The 15,099-nt window shown below is 36.9% G+C and overlaps 1 protein-coding gene across 1 annotated transcript in view; it reads right to left on the bottom strand.

The window, feature by feature from the left end:
* SCAF8 (SR-related CTD associated factor 8) overlaps positions 1-15,099 on the bottom strand; it is an 84,559-nt gene that overhangs the window by 4,408 nt on the left and 65,052 nt on the right. Inside the window, 6 exon segments of the mRNA XM_038393724.2 lie at positions 687-764; positions 1,224-1,368; positions 7,143-7,273; positions 8,710-8,866; positions 10,127-10,240; positions 14,020-14,120. Coding sequence (XP_038249652.2) covers positions 687-764; positions 1,224-1,368; positions 7,143-7,273; positions 8,710-8,866; positions 10,127-10,240; positions 14,020-14,120 — 726 coding nt within the window.

The following is a 15,099-nucleotide window of genomic DNA, read 5'->3' as shown; positions in this document are numbered from 1 at the left end:
GTGAGAGGATGAGATCTACTTGTTCTATAATTCTGAAGTACAATGGTGACCAGAAACAATCAGTTCAATTCACTAACTAGAGATAATACTTGGTTTAATAAATCAGCTTGTTTTAAATTTAAAACATGTTCTGATATATTTTGTGATAAACTTTTTTTCTTATGTACCCAGCATATTTTAGGTGACTCTATTTAATAAAAAAATTTTAAAATGTTGTTTTTGTACATTTTTAATTGAATTCGCATTTCCAAATAGAGCATGACACAAATCACAAGTAAAAAATTAATTTAGTAAGTAAGAAATGCATCAGTCACCATTTTCTAACATAATAAAAAATGTAAAGATTAAGAATTTAAATAAATGCAAATTAAGATATGTAATTGCTTCAATAAATGTGTACTGATCTAGTGTATCTTCCTGGTTAACAAAAAGAACCAACAATTTAACGGCTAGATTTAGTTGCAAATCAACATGTTTAATGATTATCAACCAATGAGAATCAGTTAAGAAAGAAACTAAAAAGTACAAATGCAAAACAAGATTAAAATTGATTATTTAAATCAAAGTTTCCTGCTTGCTGATTTATATCAATCTACCTGGAGTAAGATTTAGTACATCAAATAGCTAGACTTTCATTAACACAAAATTAGTATTCCCATTAGAAAAAAAAAGACAAGCCAACTCACATGTTGGGACTACTTGTGGAACAACAGGTGGTGGAACAACAGGTGGTGGGACTGGTGGAACCGGGGGAGGCATAAAACCTGTATGAATAATCAGAAATAATTGAATAATATGGCCAACTCTAATAAAACCTCAGTAATAAAAACAGTAAAACCTCACTAATCTGCACTAATCAGGAGAAGAATGTCCCACTGCAAACCGGCAAGTATTAGCCGTGTAGGAAGATAATCAGCAATGGTTATTGCTTTCCAGAGGGCTCCAACTTTAACACAGAGGATGTACCTCTTTAAGTTGTCATTTATACCAGCAATACTCAAAGGAACAATTAAAGTTTCACCTAACAATCAAATTTTCCAGTTGAAGAAAAATGGTAAAATGAAACAACAAAATAAAGGGTTTGATTTTTAAAACTAAACTGAAAATGTGAAGTCTTCTGCCCTGAATCTCTGAGTCAGAAATAGTCCTAGCACATAACATGTTTAAGATACTCAGTTAGCATGGATATACTTATTATAAAATCAATTAAAATGGTAACTTACCAGGAGGTGGTTGTGAAGGGTTGAAACTTGCCCGCAAGAAGGGAGGTGGTGGAATTGAACTATAGCCAGGAGGTGGGACAGACATTGTGACAGGAAATGCTGGTGGAACTAAACTAACAGCAGGCACAGCTGGAGCTACTGGAATCTTTTTTTGGTGGGAAGGAAAAACAAAACAAAAACTTCAACTTTTACATTATTCAATGACTTTGAAAAAGGAATAAAATGATTTGATTGCAATTCTTGTTAACTGAAAGCAGTAATTATAATCAAGGTTCTACTTATGCTGTCGCAAGCATGATGAATTACATGGAAATTTGGGGTAGTACATTGGAATTTCTACAGCAGCTGCAGGTAAATAAATAATTAAGGGTTTTATAAATTTAATACGGAAAACAATGTATTCACAGTAAGGCATTATTTGTGTTTTAACTAAAATCTTAAATTTAAATTTTATATTACACCTAATTTCTCCAATATCCTATAGAATTTTATATCAAAAACTAAACTGTATTATAGAAGTTGCCAGATAAAGCTGGGATGAAGGCAGTTTTTCTCTGAAAGGTGACTAAAAATAGCATAATAGCACTAAAGTTTATTATGTTTTGATTTTCATATCGAATTTGTCCCATTTACAAATAAAGTTGTTTTTCTAATTGCTATCCCTGCAAAATCAGCTCAGTAACTGAAAGTCACACTAACTGGTTTCATCTAACACAGGGGTCTCAAACACGCAGCCAGAGTTATTTGCTGCAGCCCGCCAAGCTCCCCTCACCCGCCGCCCCCTCTCCTCTGCCTACCTCCAGGCACTTCCCGCTGCCAGCACTTAGCACTTTGTTGGGGGGGGGGGGGGGAAGCACTTTTGTACCTTTATATAAAAAGGTGTCAGGGATGTGGCCCTCGGGCCAATGTGCTAGTCTTCATGGTGATTTGAGTGTAGGATCCCTGATCTATTATCTGCAGAAGATTCTGTATAGCTAAATTCTGTCCAGATTACATAGATAGAACCCTGCAAACATAGCTAAATGTAGAATTTAGCCCTAAAATTAACACTTAAGCCCCAGGCCTCACTACAGGTCAGCAAGAATATCTGAGACATTTGAATGCACACTGGGAGAATGCCATCGTATCCCTTCTTATTTTGCTTTAAAGAAATGGTATAAAAATACATATTTATATATTGTACTTAATTTAGGAACTAGAGCTTTGATAACTTGTAGGAAAGGAAGATGGTAGGGAAAGGACAGAGAGGGAAGGAAGAAAAGAAAGAACAGGTGATAGGTTGTGTGGAGAAGGAAGGATTTAAAAGGAGCTTCAGTATTTTTTTCTAATGCTGTGTCTTTCAGCAATTGAGAGCCTATTTTGGTTTTTGTTTTATAGCCCCATCACCTTTCATTTAAAAATTAAAGTATTTAAATATTTCAGTAGAATAATGATAACTTGATAATGATAAGGTGCCACAAGTATTCCCTTTCTTTTTGCGATAACTTGACAGTTCTTCAAAAAAGAAAATGATTTAGTGGGCTAATAATCCTGTGCAGGTACTGTGGTTCTTTAAGATGTGCCCCTATGGGTGCTCTACTCTAGACTCGCTTGCACCCAATGTGCCTCAGATCAGAGATTTTAGGTAGCAGTGTCCATTTGGCCCGCTCATGGGTCCCCCACAGCCTTGTGCCCTGCACTGAGGCTATATAGAGCTGCATGGGCGAACCGCCCTCAGTTCCTTCTCTACCGCAGAGATTGTCATAAAGAACTCTGAAACAGAGGGGAAGAGGGTGGATAGTGGACCATCCATAGGGGAAACACATGTCGAAGAACCACACAGTTAATGCACAGGGTGAGTAATCTCTTCTTCTGCAAGTAGTATCCCTATAGGTGCTCCACTCTAGGTGACTATCGAGTAGTAACCTCTACGGAGGGTTGGGGTTTAGGAGAAAAGTCTAAGATTGAAGATAAAACAGTAGACTCAAATATGGCATCAGACGCTGAAGTATGAGTGACTGCATAGCGTTCACAAAATATACGAATGGGCTCTCAAATCACGGTTCTACATATTTCCACGACAGGAACATTCTTAAAGCCTAACTGAAGTAGAGAGGCATCTCATGGGAGTGAATTAGTACTCTACAGGGAGACTGAACATCATGGGACTGATAGCAGTAGGTAATGCAACCAAATATCCATCTAGAGAATCTTTACTTGGAAACTGGAGATTCCTTAGTTCTGTCCGCAATGGAGAGAAATAATCTGGGAGATTTCCTAAAGGGCAGTAAAAGGCTAATGTCCTCCAGACTTTGCATGTATGTAGTGTCACATATCCTTTATCCTGGTGTGGTTTAGGGAACAAAACTGAAAGATGTATAGGCTGATTTATGTAAAAGTCCAAAGATACCTTTGGTAGGAATGCAGTTGAAGTGTGGCCCTAGTCTTAAAGAAGACTGTGAAGTATGCCCTTATCTCACTCACTGTTCGAGCAGACACAATGGCTACTACAAATGTAGTTTTCATACACAGGTATTGAAAGGAGCAGATGGCCACAGTTTCAAAGGGAGGTCTCATTTGACATCCGAGTACCAAGTTGAGGTTCCATGATAGCGTAGGGCATCTGATTTGTGGGAAGAGGTTGTCCAGTCCTTTGAGAAACCTCTTGTTGTAGGATAAGCAAAGATGAAAAAACCTTCTACCATATGATGGAAGGCCGTAATAACTACCAAATACACTTTTATGGAGCTTAAAAATAACCTTATCGTTTTTAGCTCTAAAACGTAATCTAGTACAAATGATAACTGAGACGACTTAGATGAAAGATGTTTTAGGTCACACCAGTCTTTGAATCTCATCCACTTTTTGACATGTTTGCCACAAGTACATTGTTTCCTGCTGGGTAACAGCACTCTCTTTACGTCCTCAGAATACGCTGTTTCTAACCCTGCAAACTATCTATCAGCCATGCCTTAAGCCAAAGAACCCTGAGTTTGGGGTGATGGATTTGACTGGCATCCTGAGAGAACAGATGGTCCGGAGAGCAATCGGTTGACAAAGAGCCAGCTGCGTGAGGTAAGGAAATCATGTTTGTCTCAGCCACCTCAGAACTACAAGAATAACTTTGTTTTGGTTTTCCTTATCTTGCATAGCACCTTGTATATCAAGGGAGTTGGGATAAATGCATACAGAAGGTCTGGACTCCACCAAAGGAGAGCGGCATCTCAGATTTGCTGTTTTTTTAAAAAACTACCGGAGGCATGGAGAATAATTTTCTTTAATTGTGTTTGCTTGTCAAACAAACAGTTCTGAGCCACCCCAGGAGGCAGCGCATGTGTAGTGTCAGAATTGCTGAGGTATGGGAAAAATCAGAGTTCCTTGTCTGCCAAGATGAGCTGCTACGATAAAAAACTTCTGAGAACACTCTGGGCGCAGAGAAGAGACTGAACAAAAGCATTGTGTATTGAAAGTCTCTTGACACAGAGTGAGGCAAAAGAACCTTCCGTGGGAGGAGTGGATCACTACAGGGAAGTAAATTTGAAAGTCGAGGACCAAGAACCAATCCCCTTGGTCCAATGATGGAATTATTGCTGCAAGAGTTACTATTTTGAACTTCTGAATCTTTATGAATATATTCAATAAACTTAGATCTAGAATAGGTCTCCAACTGCTGTTCTTTTTTTTGGAATCAGGAGATGCCTGGAATAATCCTGTGTTGCACAGGAATGGGTTCAACAGCACCCAGATTCAGAAGAGAGTCAATTTCCTGTGGCAAAAGGTGCTCCTGAAAGGGATTCCTGAAGGTGGGATGTAAGGTGGGGGGAGGGAGGTAAAGTGGATGGAGACATGATCTCCAACATCCACTTATCCATAGTGGTACGTTCCCAGTTCTGATGGAAACGAGAAAGGCGATCGCTGAAGTGAGGGAGGCATGCAGATTGTTGAAGCAGTAAGAGTGGAGATGGCAACTCATCACCTTGACCAGCCCATCAAAACTGATATTTTGAAGTTGTGGGTTGGGAGGTCAATGCTTGAGAAGTAGCTGGTCTCTTCTTCTGAAACTGTTGTCTCTTATGCTGGGGTTTATAATATCTCTGGGAGGTGGGAAACTAGGTAGGAAGAGATCTCTGTGCTGTCTGGGACTTACTGAACTTTCTTTTTTGTGCAGGGGCACAAATTCCCAGAGTGTGCAAGGTGGCTCTAGCGTCTTTTAAGGGATGCAGAGATTCATCATTTTTTCATCATTCATCACAAACAACTATGATCCATCAAAACAAAGGTCCTCAACTGTATTTTGAACTTCCCTCTGAAAACCTGAAAACGAGCATCCAGAGAGACCCGGGAGAATTGGGCATAAGTTCCCCTGAGGGGGAGAAACAAAGAAAAATAGGTAAAGGACAACAGTCCTTATCCTAAAAGTATAAAGTCAAGTTCTGTTTTGTTTTTTTTAAAGATTATTTGTCTGAAATCTATAAAATTATTACAGCTACCTCACACAAAGGAAACTAAGAACTAAAACGAACTAATAAGAACAAGAGAAAAATACAGTTGAGGTAAGATCTATCTGGATGCTGCTGAGGCTCCATTGCAGGCTGAGGTGGCTGAGAACAAACTAAGGCTATACAGCCTCGGTGCACCACATGAGGCTCCGGGGGGGTGCATGTGCAGGCTGAAAAGACACAGCTACCTAAAATATCTGATCTAAGGCACATGGGGTGTAAGTGCACCTAGAATGGAGCACCCATAGGAACACTACTCAAAGAAAAACTTGGCTCTCAGGCCTGAATTTATTAGCTGAGAATATAATTACCTCAAAACAGGAAGAGTGTGCTCAAGTATTAACAGTATGTCTGCCTTCTTGATTCAATGGGAAATGTAAAACAATAGTAAGGAAGGCAGAAATATATTAGAAATACAACAGAATACAATATAGCGCAAGATGGTTGAAATAAGAAACTAAGCATAACTCTTGTGACAGAAAATGGAAAACAATACACAAATTATGTTAAAGGGACATTAGTCCTAGAAATAGACTAAAAAAGTTAATCTTCATTCTGAGGCTCCAATAAACTAGTTTAACATTAAAAAAATTATTAATGCCAAAAGCTCAATCCTCAGGAGCAGTCATGTAAATTAGCAATCTTGCATCAATGCAAGAAAGAAAGAAAAAATCAGCAACAGGTTTAAAATTTACTTTTCTGTGGTGTCATTATAAGCAAAACTTAGTAAAAATAATCTAATCACTAAATAATTTTGACTATGAGCATTTCAATAAATTCTTGACCAACATCTTTGGTATTGCACACACCTGAAAGACTAAAAAGTTACAGTACAATACCTCTATCTTTCAAAAAAGAAAAACCTTATTTATCTGTTTATTAAAGCAGAGGAAATCCTTTTTTAGAGGTAGAATAATTCAAACTATATTAAGGCTTAGATTGTCTCTACCAAACTCCATTTAACAAAAACGTAAAATAAGGCCCAAAATCAATATTAAGGCTGAACAAAAGTCCAGGAAAAAATAACTTTCATTTATTCTCAGATTAATATAAAAGAAAGGAGAAACAAATGTAAAAAGTAACTAAAGCCAAGCAGAAGTGGTTCCAGGCAAAAAGGGGTCATTGTGCTGGTGCTCTTAAAAAAGGATGTTTTAGTAGCTCCCACATTTCAATCTTCTTCTTTTAAACAATTGATTGCCATTTCAGTTTTAAAACATTTATTCTATCACCAATATTTAATCCTGGATTCAGGCACGATCTTAGAGTCAAGCAGAAGTTTAAGAGCTTTGCTGAATAAAATAGTTTTCTTATTTTAAAGATAAAATATCAATCCTCCTTGTTCTATATTTATCTCTGCTATTTATTCTAACTTAGCATTTGAATGTATCCATATTAACCAAAAATTAAATCTCTCTCTCCAGAAACCACACTCAATACCAACCTGTAGCATAGTTACAGATTGAGTATAAGCTTCTGTCTGTGTTGTAACAGCTGTATTCTTATCAACAGTTGTACTCTGAGTAGTTTGGATATTTTCTTTAACAGCCTCTGAGCTCCTCACAGTTTCCCATTCTAAATAAATAAAAATATATATATATATTTATTTGGTAGAAAATGAATTTAAATGTTCTATTTCCATTTCCACATTTACAAAAACCATCATCAACTTGAAAAATCACATTTTGGTCAGAAAGTTACAAACAACAGCCAAGCTTACTGTAACTGAAAGAAGCTGAAGGGTGAAAAATAAAATAAATAAAATTATACAGATACAGGCACACAGAGTTCTTCTCTTGGCAGAAAGACCGTCAAACATCAGCAAGAGAACACAGAAATCCCATAACTTTTTTTTTTTTTTTTTTTTTTTAGAGTGAATGGAAAAGGAAAAACAAAAATACTAGGTATGCAATTTGAATGTTGCTATATCAGAAACTGAATTTTTTAAATGTTGATTTAAAAAATTTAGGTTGACTGTCACTTTATATATCATTCATGACCTGTAAAGAATATAGCAGCCCCTTATGTATCGTCATTTATATTTACAATATGTCTATATTACTGAGTGACTAGTCTGACACATGGTCACATAGGGTACTTAACAAAAAAAATCCCACCTCCACCAGCTGAAGAGAAAATGAAGTTGGCATTCTAAACGAAAGGTGTTGGATTTAATTTTCAATATTGATTTACATTTTGCTGCCAGAGTTAAAAAGACTGGCATTTATATACTTAAACATCCCTTGTCAATATCTAAGGCTATGTCTACACAGCTCCACAATTTGGACTATGGGGTGTGAATTGCAACTCCCCTGTGTGGATGGTGCTGGTGTGAATTAAAAGATACCTAGTTCACATTACATGATCTAGATGCCTTTTAGTTAGCTCCTGCAGCGTGCACACAGGGGAGAAGTGTGCAATTCACACTCCCACAGTCTGAATTGTGGGACTGTGTAGACAAGCTCTGTGATACAAAACCGATTATAAACCAATCTATGGAGGTTGGAAAGAGGAAGCTCAATAATACTGACAGTCTCAACAGAAAGTTTTAAACAATAAAGGAATATCCAGATCAGTCTCTTCCAACATTTTACTTTTACATACGACAATCTAAAGACTTGATTTTTCAAAAGGAGCACAACCAGATCTCAGATTTTGCATGCACTAATATTTGCACATGTACTTAGTGACTGAACGTAGAAAATCAGAAGCCACTTTTAAAAATATTAGTATTTATTGTCTCGCTTAACTCCATTGATCTGAATGTTGACATAGTGTTATGTTGACTTGCAGTGTTATCATCAGATGTTGACTCAAACATACTATAGAGGCACTCCAAATTTCTGGATTTCTGATCTCAGTGCCATCTGAACTGTACACAGGAAACTAATACTAAAAAATGCAAAAAAGAACATGTATACCATAAATACGCAACTTTTGAAAATTATTTAAGGAATAAAGAAAATAAACATAATTTTTAATTAATAAAAGTTACACGTAAGTATCCATACCTGTATTTACAGTCTCCTGGTCAATCATGCCTCCTTCAGCAAAGCCATCCAAATCATCCAATTTTACTTTTTCCCAAGGTATATATGAAACTCCAAGATCCACATCCCAAAATTGCTTGTACTCTGTTTTCACACCTTTATTTAAAGCCCAAGCAATCTGAAAATAAAATCCAATCAGATGATGTAGCTGAATTAAAACACTTCAGTTATCCATTTCACCTCGTCAGTGCAGGATTGATCTCCACTGTACATTTATTTTATGTACCAAGCACTAGGGTATGTACTCAGTATCTAATAGCAGCAGCCACTTGGAAGCTCTTTTAGCTCTTTGGTTACAGTGAACTTTAAGAAGTGTGTTAAATATTATTTCTAATTTACAAATAGGGAAATAGCACTACAGAGCTGAAAAGACTTACCCAAGGGTCTCGGAGTAAACTAGTTACAGACACCTCAAACAAGCCAAACACTTAAGCACAAGCTTAACTTTCAGCACACAACTCACTGAAGTCAATGGGACTACATACAAGATTGAAATTATGTTTGTGTTTAAGTACTCAAAAAGCAGGTTTATCATGTTATTTTTAAGGTCTTCCTCACTTCCTGCCCAAATAGATTCATAGATACTAAGGTCAGAAGGGGACATTCTGATCATCTAGTCTGACCTCCTGCACAACGCAGGCCACAGACTCTCACTCACCCACTTCTGCGAAAAACCTCACCTATGTCTGAGCTATTGAAGTCCTCAAATCGTGGTTTAAAGACTTCAAGGAGCAGAGAATCCTCCATCAAGTGACCCGTGCCCCATGCTATAGAGAAAGGTGAAAAACCTCCAGGGCCTCTTCCAATCTGCCCTGGAGGAAAATTCCTTCCCGACCCCAAATATGGCGATCAGCTAAACCCTGGGCATATGGGCAAGATTCACCAGCCAGATACTCCAGAAAATTCTTTCCTAGGTAACTCAGATACCACCCATCTAATATCCCATCACAGGCCATTATACATTTTATAAGAAAATTTCCCACTCTACCTCTTACAAACAGAAATTATTTTGCCTCCTTCTGTTGCTCTATATTGTACACCTTGATCAGACTCATAGTATAGAAAATTCATTATTTTTCAAGGAGTCCGGTGGCACCTTAAAGATTAACAGATTTATTTGAGCATAAGCGTTCGTAGGTAAAAACCCCTCTCCTTCAGATGCATGGAGAAGTGCGGTTTTTACCCACAAATGCTTATGCTCAAATAAATCTGTTAGTCTTTAAGGTGCCACAGGACTCCTTGTTGTTTTTGTGGATACAGACTAACACGGCTACCCCGATACTTGACATTATTTTTCAAAGTACACAGTTAAACCATCATAATAAAAATTCTGCTGTACTTTAAGTTGGGCTATGTTACTGAACAAAATATGGCTTACCTTAATAATTTTAGATCCAATTTTGTAGGATCCAGAACTAAGTTTCTGAAGAGCACGATAAGCATCTTGTCTATGAACCATGCAGACGTATGCACAACCTCGTGGAGGAATCATCTATGAAAAAGAAATATATCTTATTATAGCAACTAACACTTGTTTAGACAATGTCTTCATGTGTCAGTGAATTCTAATTTTTTGTAAAACACTCAAGTTAACATTTCTTAAAACTAATGTAATGGGTGATAGCTCTGTACTTTAAGAGGTACAGGAGCAGAAGAACTTTCATGAAGACGTATTTGTAGCACAATTCCAAGTTACTTCTCATCAAGAAAGTGGAAATTTACAGCATTTCTGAGAAATGCAAATAGATGCAAGACATCATATTTACAATTTAAAATGACATAATAGGCAACAACTTTTATTAGTATTGATAACAGCCCTCTTCACATTTATTCAATTGCAGAAAGATGGATAAATATAAAAACTACTTAAACGCAATGTTAAGGTGGCAAAAGAGTGAAAAAATGCAAATGTTAATGGGCCCAACTCCTTTGTTCTGGCTGAAATTCACTTGGCACAGCTCTGGTGGTGAGGAATAAAGGAGTGAATTGTTCCTAACCTGGTGATGGCTGGGGGCCAGTTCTGCCAAATGCAAGTGAGAGAAGACCCGATAATGCAGCATTTCTTAAACTGGGGGTCACAAGGGCCCAAAAGAGGGTCACAAGACTATTGTAGGGGGGTTGCAAGAAGAGAGGCCGCTGGCCAGGCGTGGTGGTCAGGTGGCCAGGCCTGAAGGAAGCACTGCCACCAGCAGCAGCACAAAAGTAAGGGTGGCATGGTATACTGGGGGAGGGGGAGTTGGGTTTACAGTGTGAAATATTTTCAAAGGGGTCCCAGCAAAAAGAATTTGAGAACCCTAAGATAATGACTTCCAAAGGACCACTGCGTTAACTGAGGATCACAGTAGCAAAACACACCCACTCATCTGAGCTCTGAAGCTTCTGGGTCAGCCAGCCAGGGATTCCTCTATGCCAAGGAATCTTCACATGGCTTGTTAAACCAGCTATATAGTCCACTGCAATCCAAAAGTATGACAAAGGGTTCTTAGCAGCAGCCAGGATCTAGCTCAACGTTCCTAGAGTATTAACTTGATGAAATTCAGTGGTATATTTTCTATTCTTAGTTCCTCATATTAAATGTACAGTACAAAATACAGAGTGGCTTAGGCGCGTGGACATGTTAAGACTGTAGTAACTGTAATTTTCCATTTCTTGACTTCCGTTTTAACTGTAAAGCCTTAATAATACATTGTGTTTAGTTTTCTAAACAAACCAACCAACCTCTGCTTCATGTTAGTATTTATACGGTCTCAATTAGGTTTTGTAGTTCACATCAAAATTAAATGACTAGGGTTTTTGTGTGCACACGCATGCAAACACACTGGTAAAATAACTATTATCCATCTTGGAAAATGTCCCAGCAGCGTTGCCTGAAAAACAGTCTTCCTGCATTTCTCAAGATGGGAGACAAAGTCTGAACAGTTCTCTCACTCATACTTATATGCTCACTGAGCATGTTCAAAAGCAATTTTTTTTTATTATTTACCCTAATCCAATGAAAAGCACTATTCATTCACCATTACTTACAATACAAACATGGAAATTTGTAAATTTAATTTTGTGCTATAATCAACGTTTCAAAAGTGTGGTTAATTTTTCTTTTTAAATGGCAAAAGTACTGTTTATACTCACCAAATTCAAACAACTGAATTAAATTTTCTTAAGATTCCCATACAATTATTCTTCCCCATACAGGCTAAACACAGAAGTTTATAGTCAAAAAGAAAAACATTTTAGACTTCTGAGCATCCAAAATTAGGGAGTTGCAAAATAATCCGTTTTGCCATATTAATTATAGCTTTCACTATGATGCTGGAGGGATGGCATCTCAGTGATAATATATTATATAGTTGTGGCCAAAAGTTTTGGTCATAAGTTATAAATATAAAAAGGTTTTGGATGTTGTTTAACAACTAAATTGTACTACACAGAGCAACAAAATATTTTTTAAATGGCTGACTTGAATTCTGCTGTTTTAAAAGATTAATTTTTGTAAGATGTAAGAGAGTCGGTGCTCCAATTTGGAAGAAGGGGGTGGGGAAATGGCTGAAATTGCTTTGCAAGAACTACTTCAAGTGTAATTCTACTCTGAAAGATGACTTTATAAAAATGACTGTGGGATTCCATGGTTATTGCTGTCATTATTTCCATCTCAAATTCACTCAGCTTAGAAGATATTTTTCTTAACTGCTAACTAAACCTGGGATCTGGAATACAAACAGTGCTCCTTTTGTTTCTGCACCTGTATTTAAGATTCTGTAGGGCAAATGCTACCCTCAGCTACTCCTGTGACACTCTACTGCATTCAGGTGCAAATAAGGAAATTATCTGTAAAGAATGGGATAGTATACATGGTCCTGAAACTGGAGCTTTTTAAACAATTCTTTTCTTGAAGCCAGAAAGAACCCAGTTTGCTCTCCTGGAATGGTGTTGGTTCTGCAAGACTGGCAGAACTAAAAATCCAACTTACTGTCAGCACTAAAGTAACCTGATCTGACTGAATACTCACAGGAAGCAGATGTGTTAAATAAGATGTTGATTTTACAGTGACTTTTCAGAGTACAAAATATGGTTACATACCCTACATTAACTCTGGAATCTGTGTGAACACCATATCTTCAAAAGCCAATCTTGGTGTGTATGTGCCCCACCTGCACAAGACTGGAGTATAGCTGTGTGTACTGAGGCAGTTCCACCATTCTGGCCACCTCCCTCTTCCCATAGCTGAAGGTATTGGAGCAGGGCAACTCTAACCCAAACTCAGTTCACTTGCCAGTAAGAACCACATGAGAATAGGACTGATTGGGAGGGAAGGAGGACAGGACATGGAATATGTGTGGACAACACATCTCAAAGAACCACAGTTACTGTGGGGAAGTAAGCATCCTTTCTTCTTTGAGTACTTATCCACAGATTCCACTCTCAGTGACAAACAAGCAGTTGCCCATTCACCTGAAGGTGCGCACAGGCACAGCACCAATGCACACCGCTATTCAAATAGTTCAATCTCATGGGCCTGGGGAGTATGCACATCAAGAGTGGAATCTCTGTAAACAATGACTCGAAAAAGAACTACATTTTAAAGTGAGTAACAAAATGGAACATTTTATTTTTTATGAGATAAATTATTTTGTTACGTTAAGAAATAGCATGCGTCTGACAGGCAACTGAAAATTTAATGGTTTGAAGCAGTTACTGGAGTAGCAGTCCAGGTGTGTTCGTCATTAATTTTTCCTAATATTGTACTATAATGTGTGTATTGTAACTAATATTTGTGATTTAAAAAAAAATCCTCTCTTATAGCATATTTCAGTGTAACAATCAAAACAACAGTTCCCATGAATAATCTGAGGGAAGAAGCACACCCATTTGACTATGTAGAGTGCCTCTTCCTTAGTTGTTCAAATGCCAACTTTAATACAATAGAAACAAAGAGGTAAGGATTATTGCCAAGGTTTGTAAAAATGGATCCCTAAAGGTAAATTTCTAACTCTATATTTAGATGGTTAAATAAAACTTATGAATCTAACCAGAGGCACTCATTTTTGAAAAATTTGGCCTATAATAATAAACTACAAGAAAACTTCTTTTTCTAACAGACAATTCAGCTCACACATCTTATTTTCTTAAATGCAACATGCATCACATCTGTCATGTTTTCCTACATATTATGTACACATTGTGGATTTGGCAAATATATCATACAGCATAAACTTTCCAAAATTGGTAATATACAAACAGAGTTTTAAAGTTTAGGACACTGTGCTCACTTACGTTAATAGATTCTATTTGTCCAAATTCTTCAAACAAATTAGTTAAATCTTGCTGTGTGGCCTTCTTGTCTACTTGACCAACCCAAAGAGTAGTACTGCAGACTGTCAAGAGAGATATTACATAAATTTAAAATGACAATACCTTGCAAGACATTGCAGTCTGCATCCAATAATTTGAAAGTGCTTTACAAACAATTAAGTATAAACCACCAATCTCAGGCAGGAATTATAATATTTTACCCAGGTAACAGAGGTTAAGTAAACTGAGGCACAGAAATTAAGTGATTTGCCCAAGTTCACAAGATTAATTAGTGATGAAGCTGAGAACCGAATCTAGAAGTCTTGACTCCCTGCCCACAGCTCTAACAAATAAAAAACACAACATTCCATTCAGATAAACTACCCTTGGTAAAAGGTTCTTGATCTTTCTTAACTCAACACAAACACTTCACAGAGATAGGGAAATGAAAGCATACTGTAGATCATCAGCTAATGTAACCATTAAAGTATTTTTAACAAGCAACATTTCTACTGAGCATGCAATCTCACATGTAAATCTGAAGACTTACAGAACAATTTATACAACAGATGAATACATGAAAAAATGAAAGTTAAGGAGCATTATTGGAACTGGTATTTAAAGTAGTAATCATTGGGTCAGTTTCCTTCCTCTCCTGAATGTAAAACTGCAAAGAAAGATATTTCATATAAAAAGTCATTCACCTGAAAGCTAACTCATGTTTGATATCCATTTTGATATTAACCTTCTTGTGAATGTTATATTTGGATAACGTTTTGATGAGTACCTTCTTCACTTTAAAAATATATCTTTTCTGCTAAGTAGGCAAGGCTGTTTGCCCTCACTGAGCATTAATGGCATATCAAGTTGCAGGTATTAAACTGAAGACTATCAAAAATTATTTGCCAACAAACAAACTTCAAACTTCTAAAATGTGGTTTAAAGAAAATAACATTCTCAGATTGAAACCAAGAAACCCAGGGGAAATCAGCCTGAAAAGAGAGTGGCTATTCTAAAATTTGAAAAATGGATTTTTTTTAATTATTTTTTTTTTTTACAAAA

This window comes from Dermochelys coriacea, chromosome 3 (assembly GCF_009764565.3).
Source record: "Dermochelys coriacea isolate rDerCor1 chromosome 3, rDerCor1.pri.v4, whole genome shotgun sequence".
In the NCBI taxonomy this organism is placed as follows: Eukaryota; Metazoa; Chordata; order Testudines; family Dermochelyidae; genus Dermochelys; species Dermochelys coriacea.
This window is presented reverse-complemented; position numbering and strand designations above follow the sequence as displayed.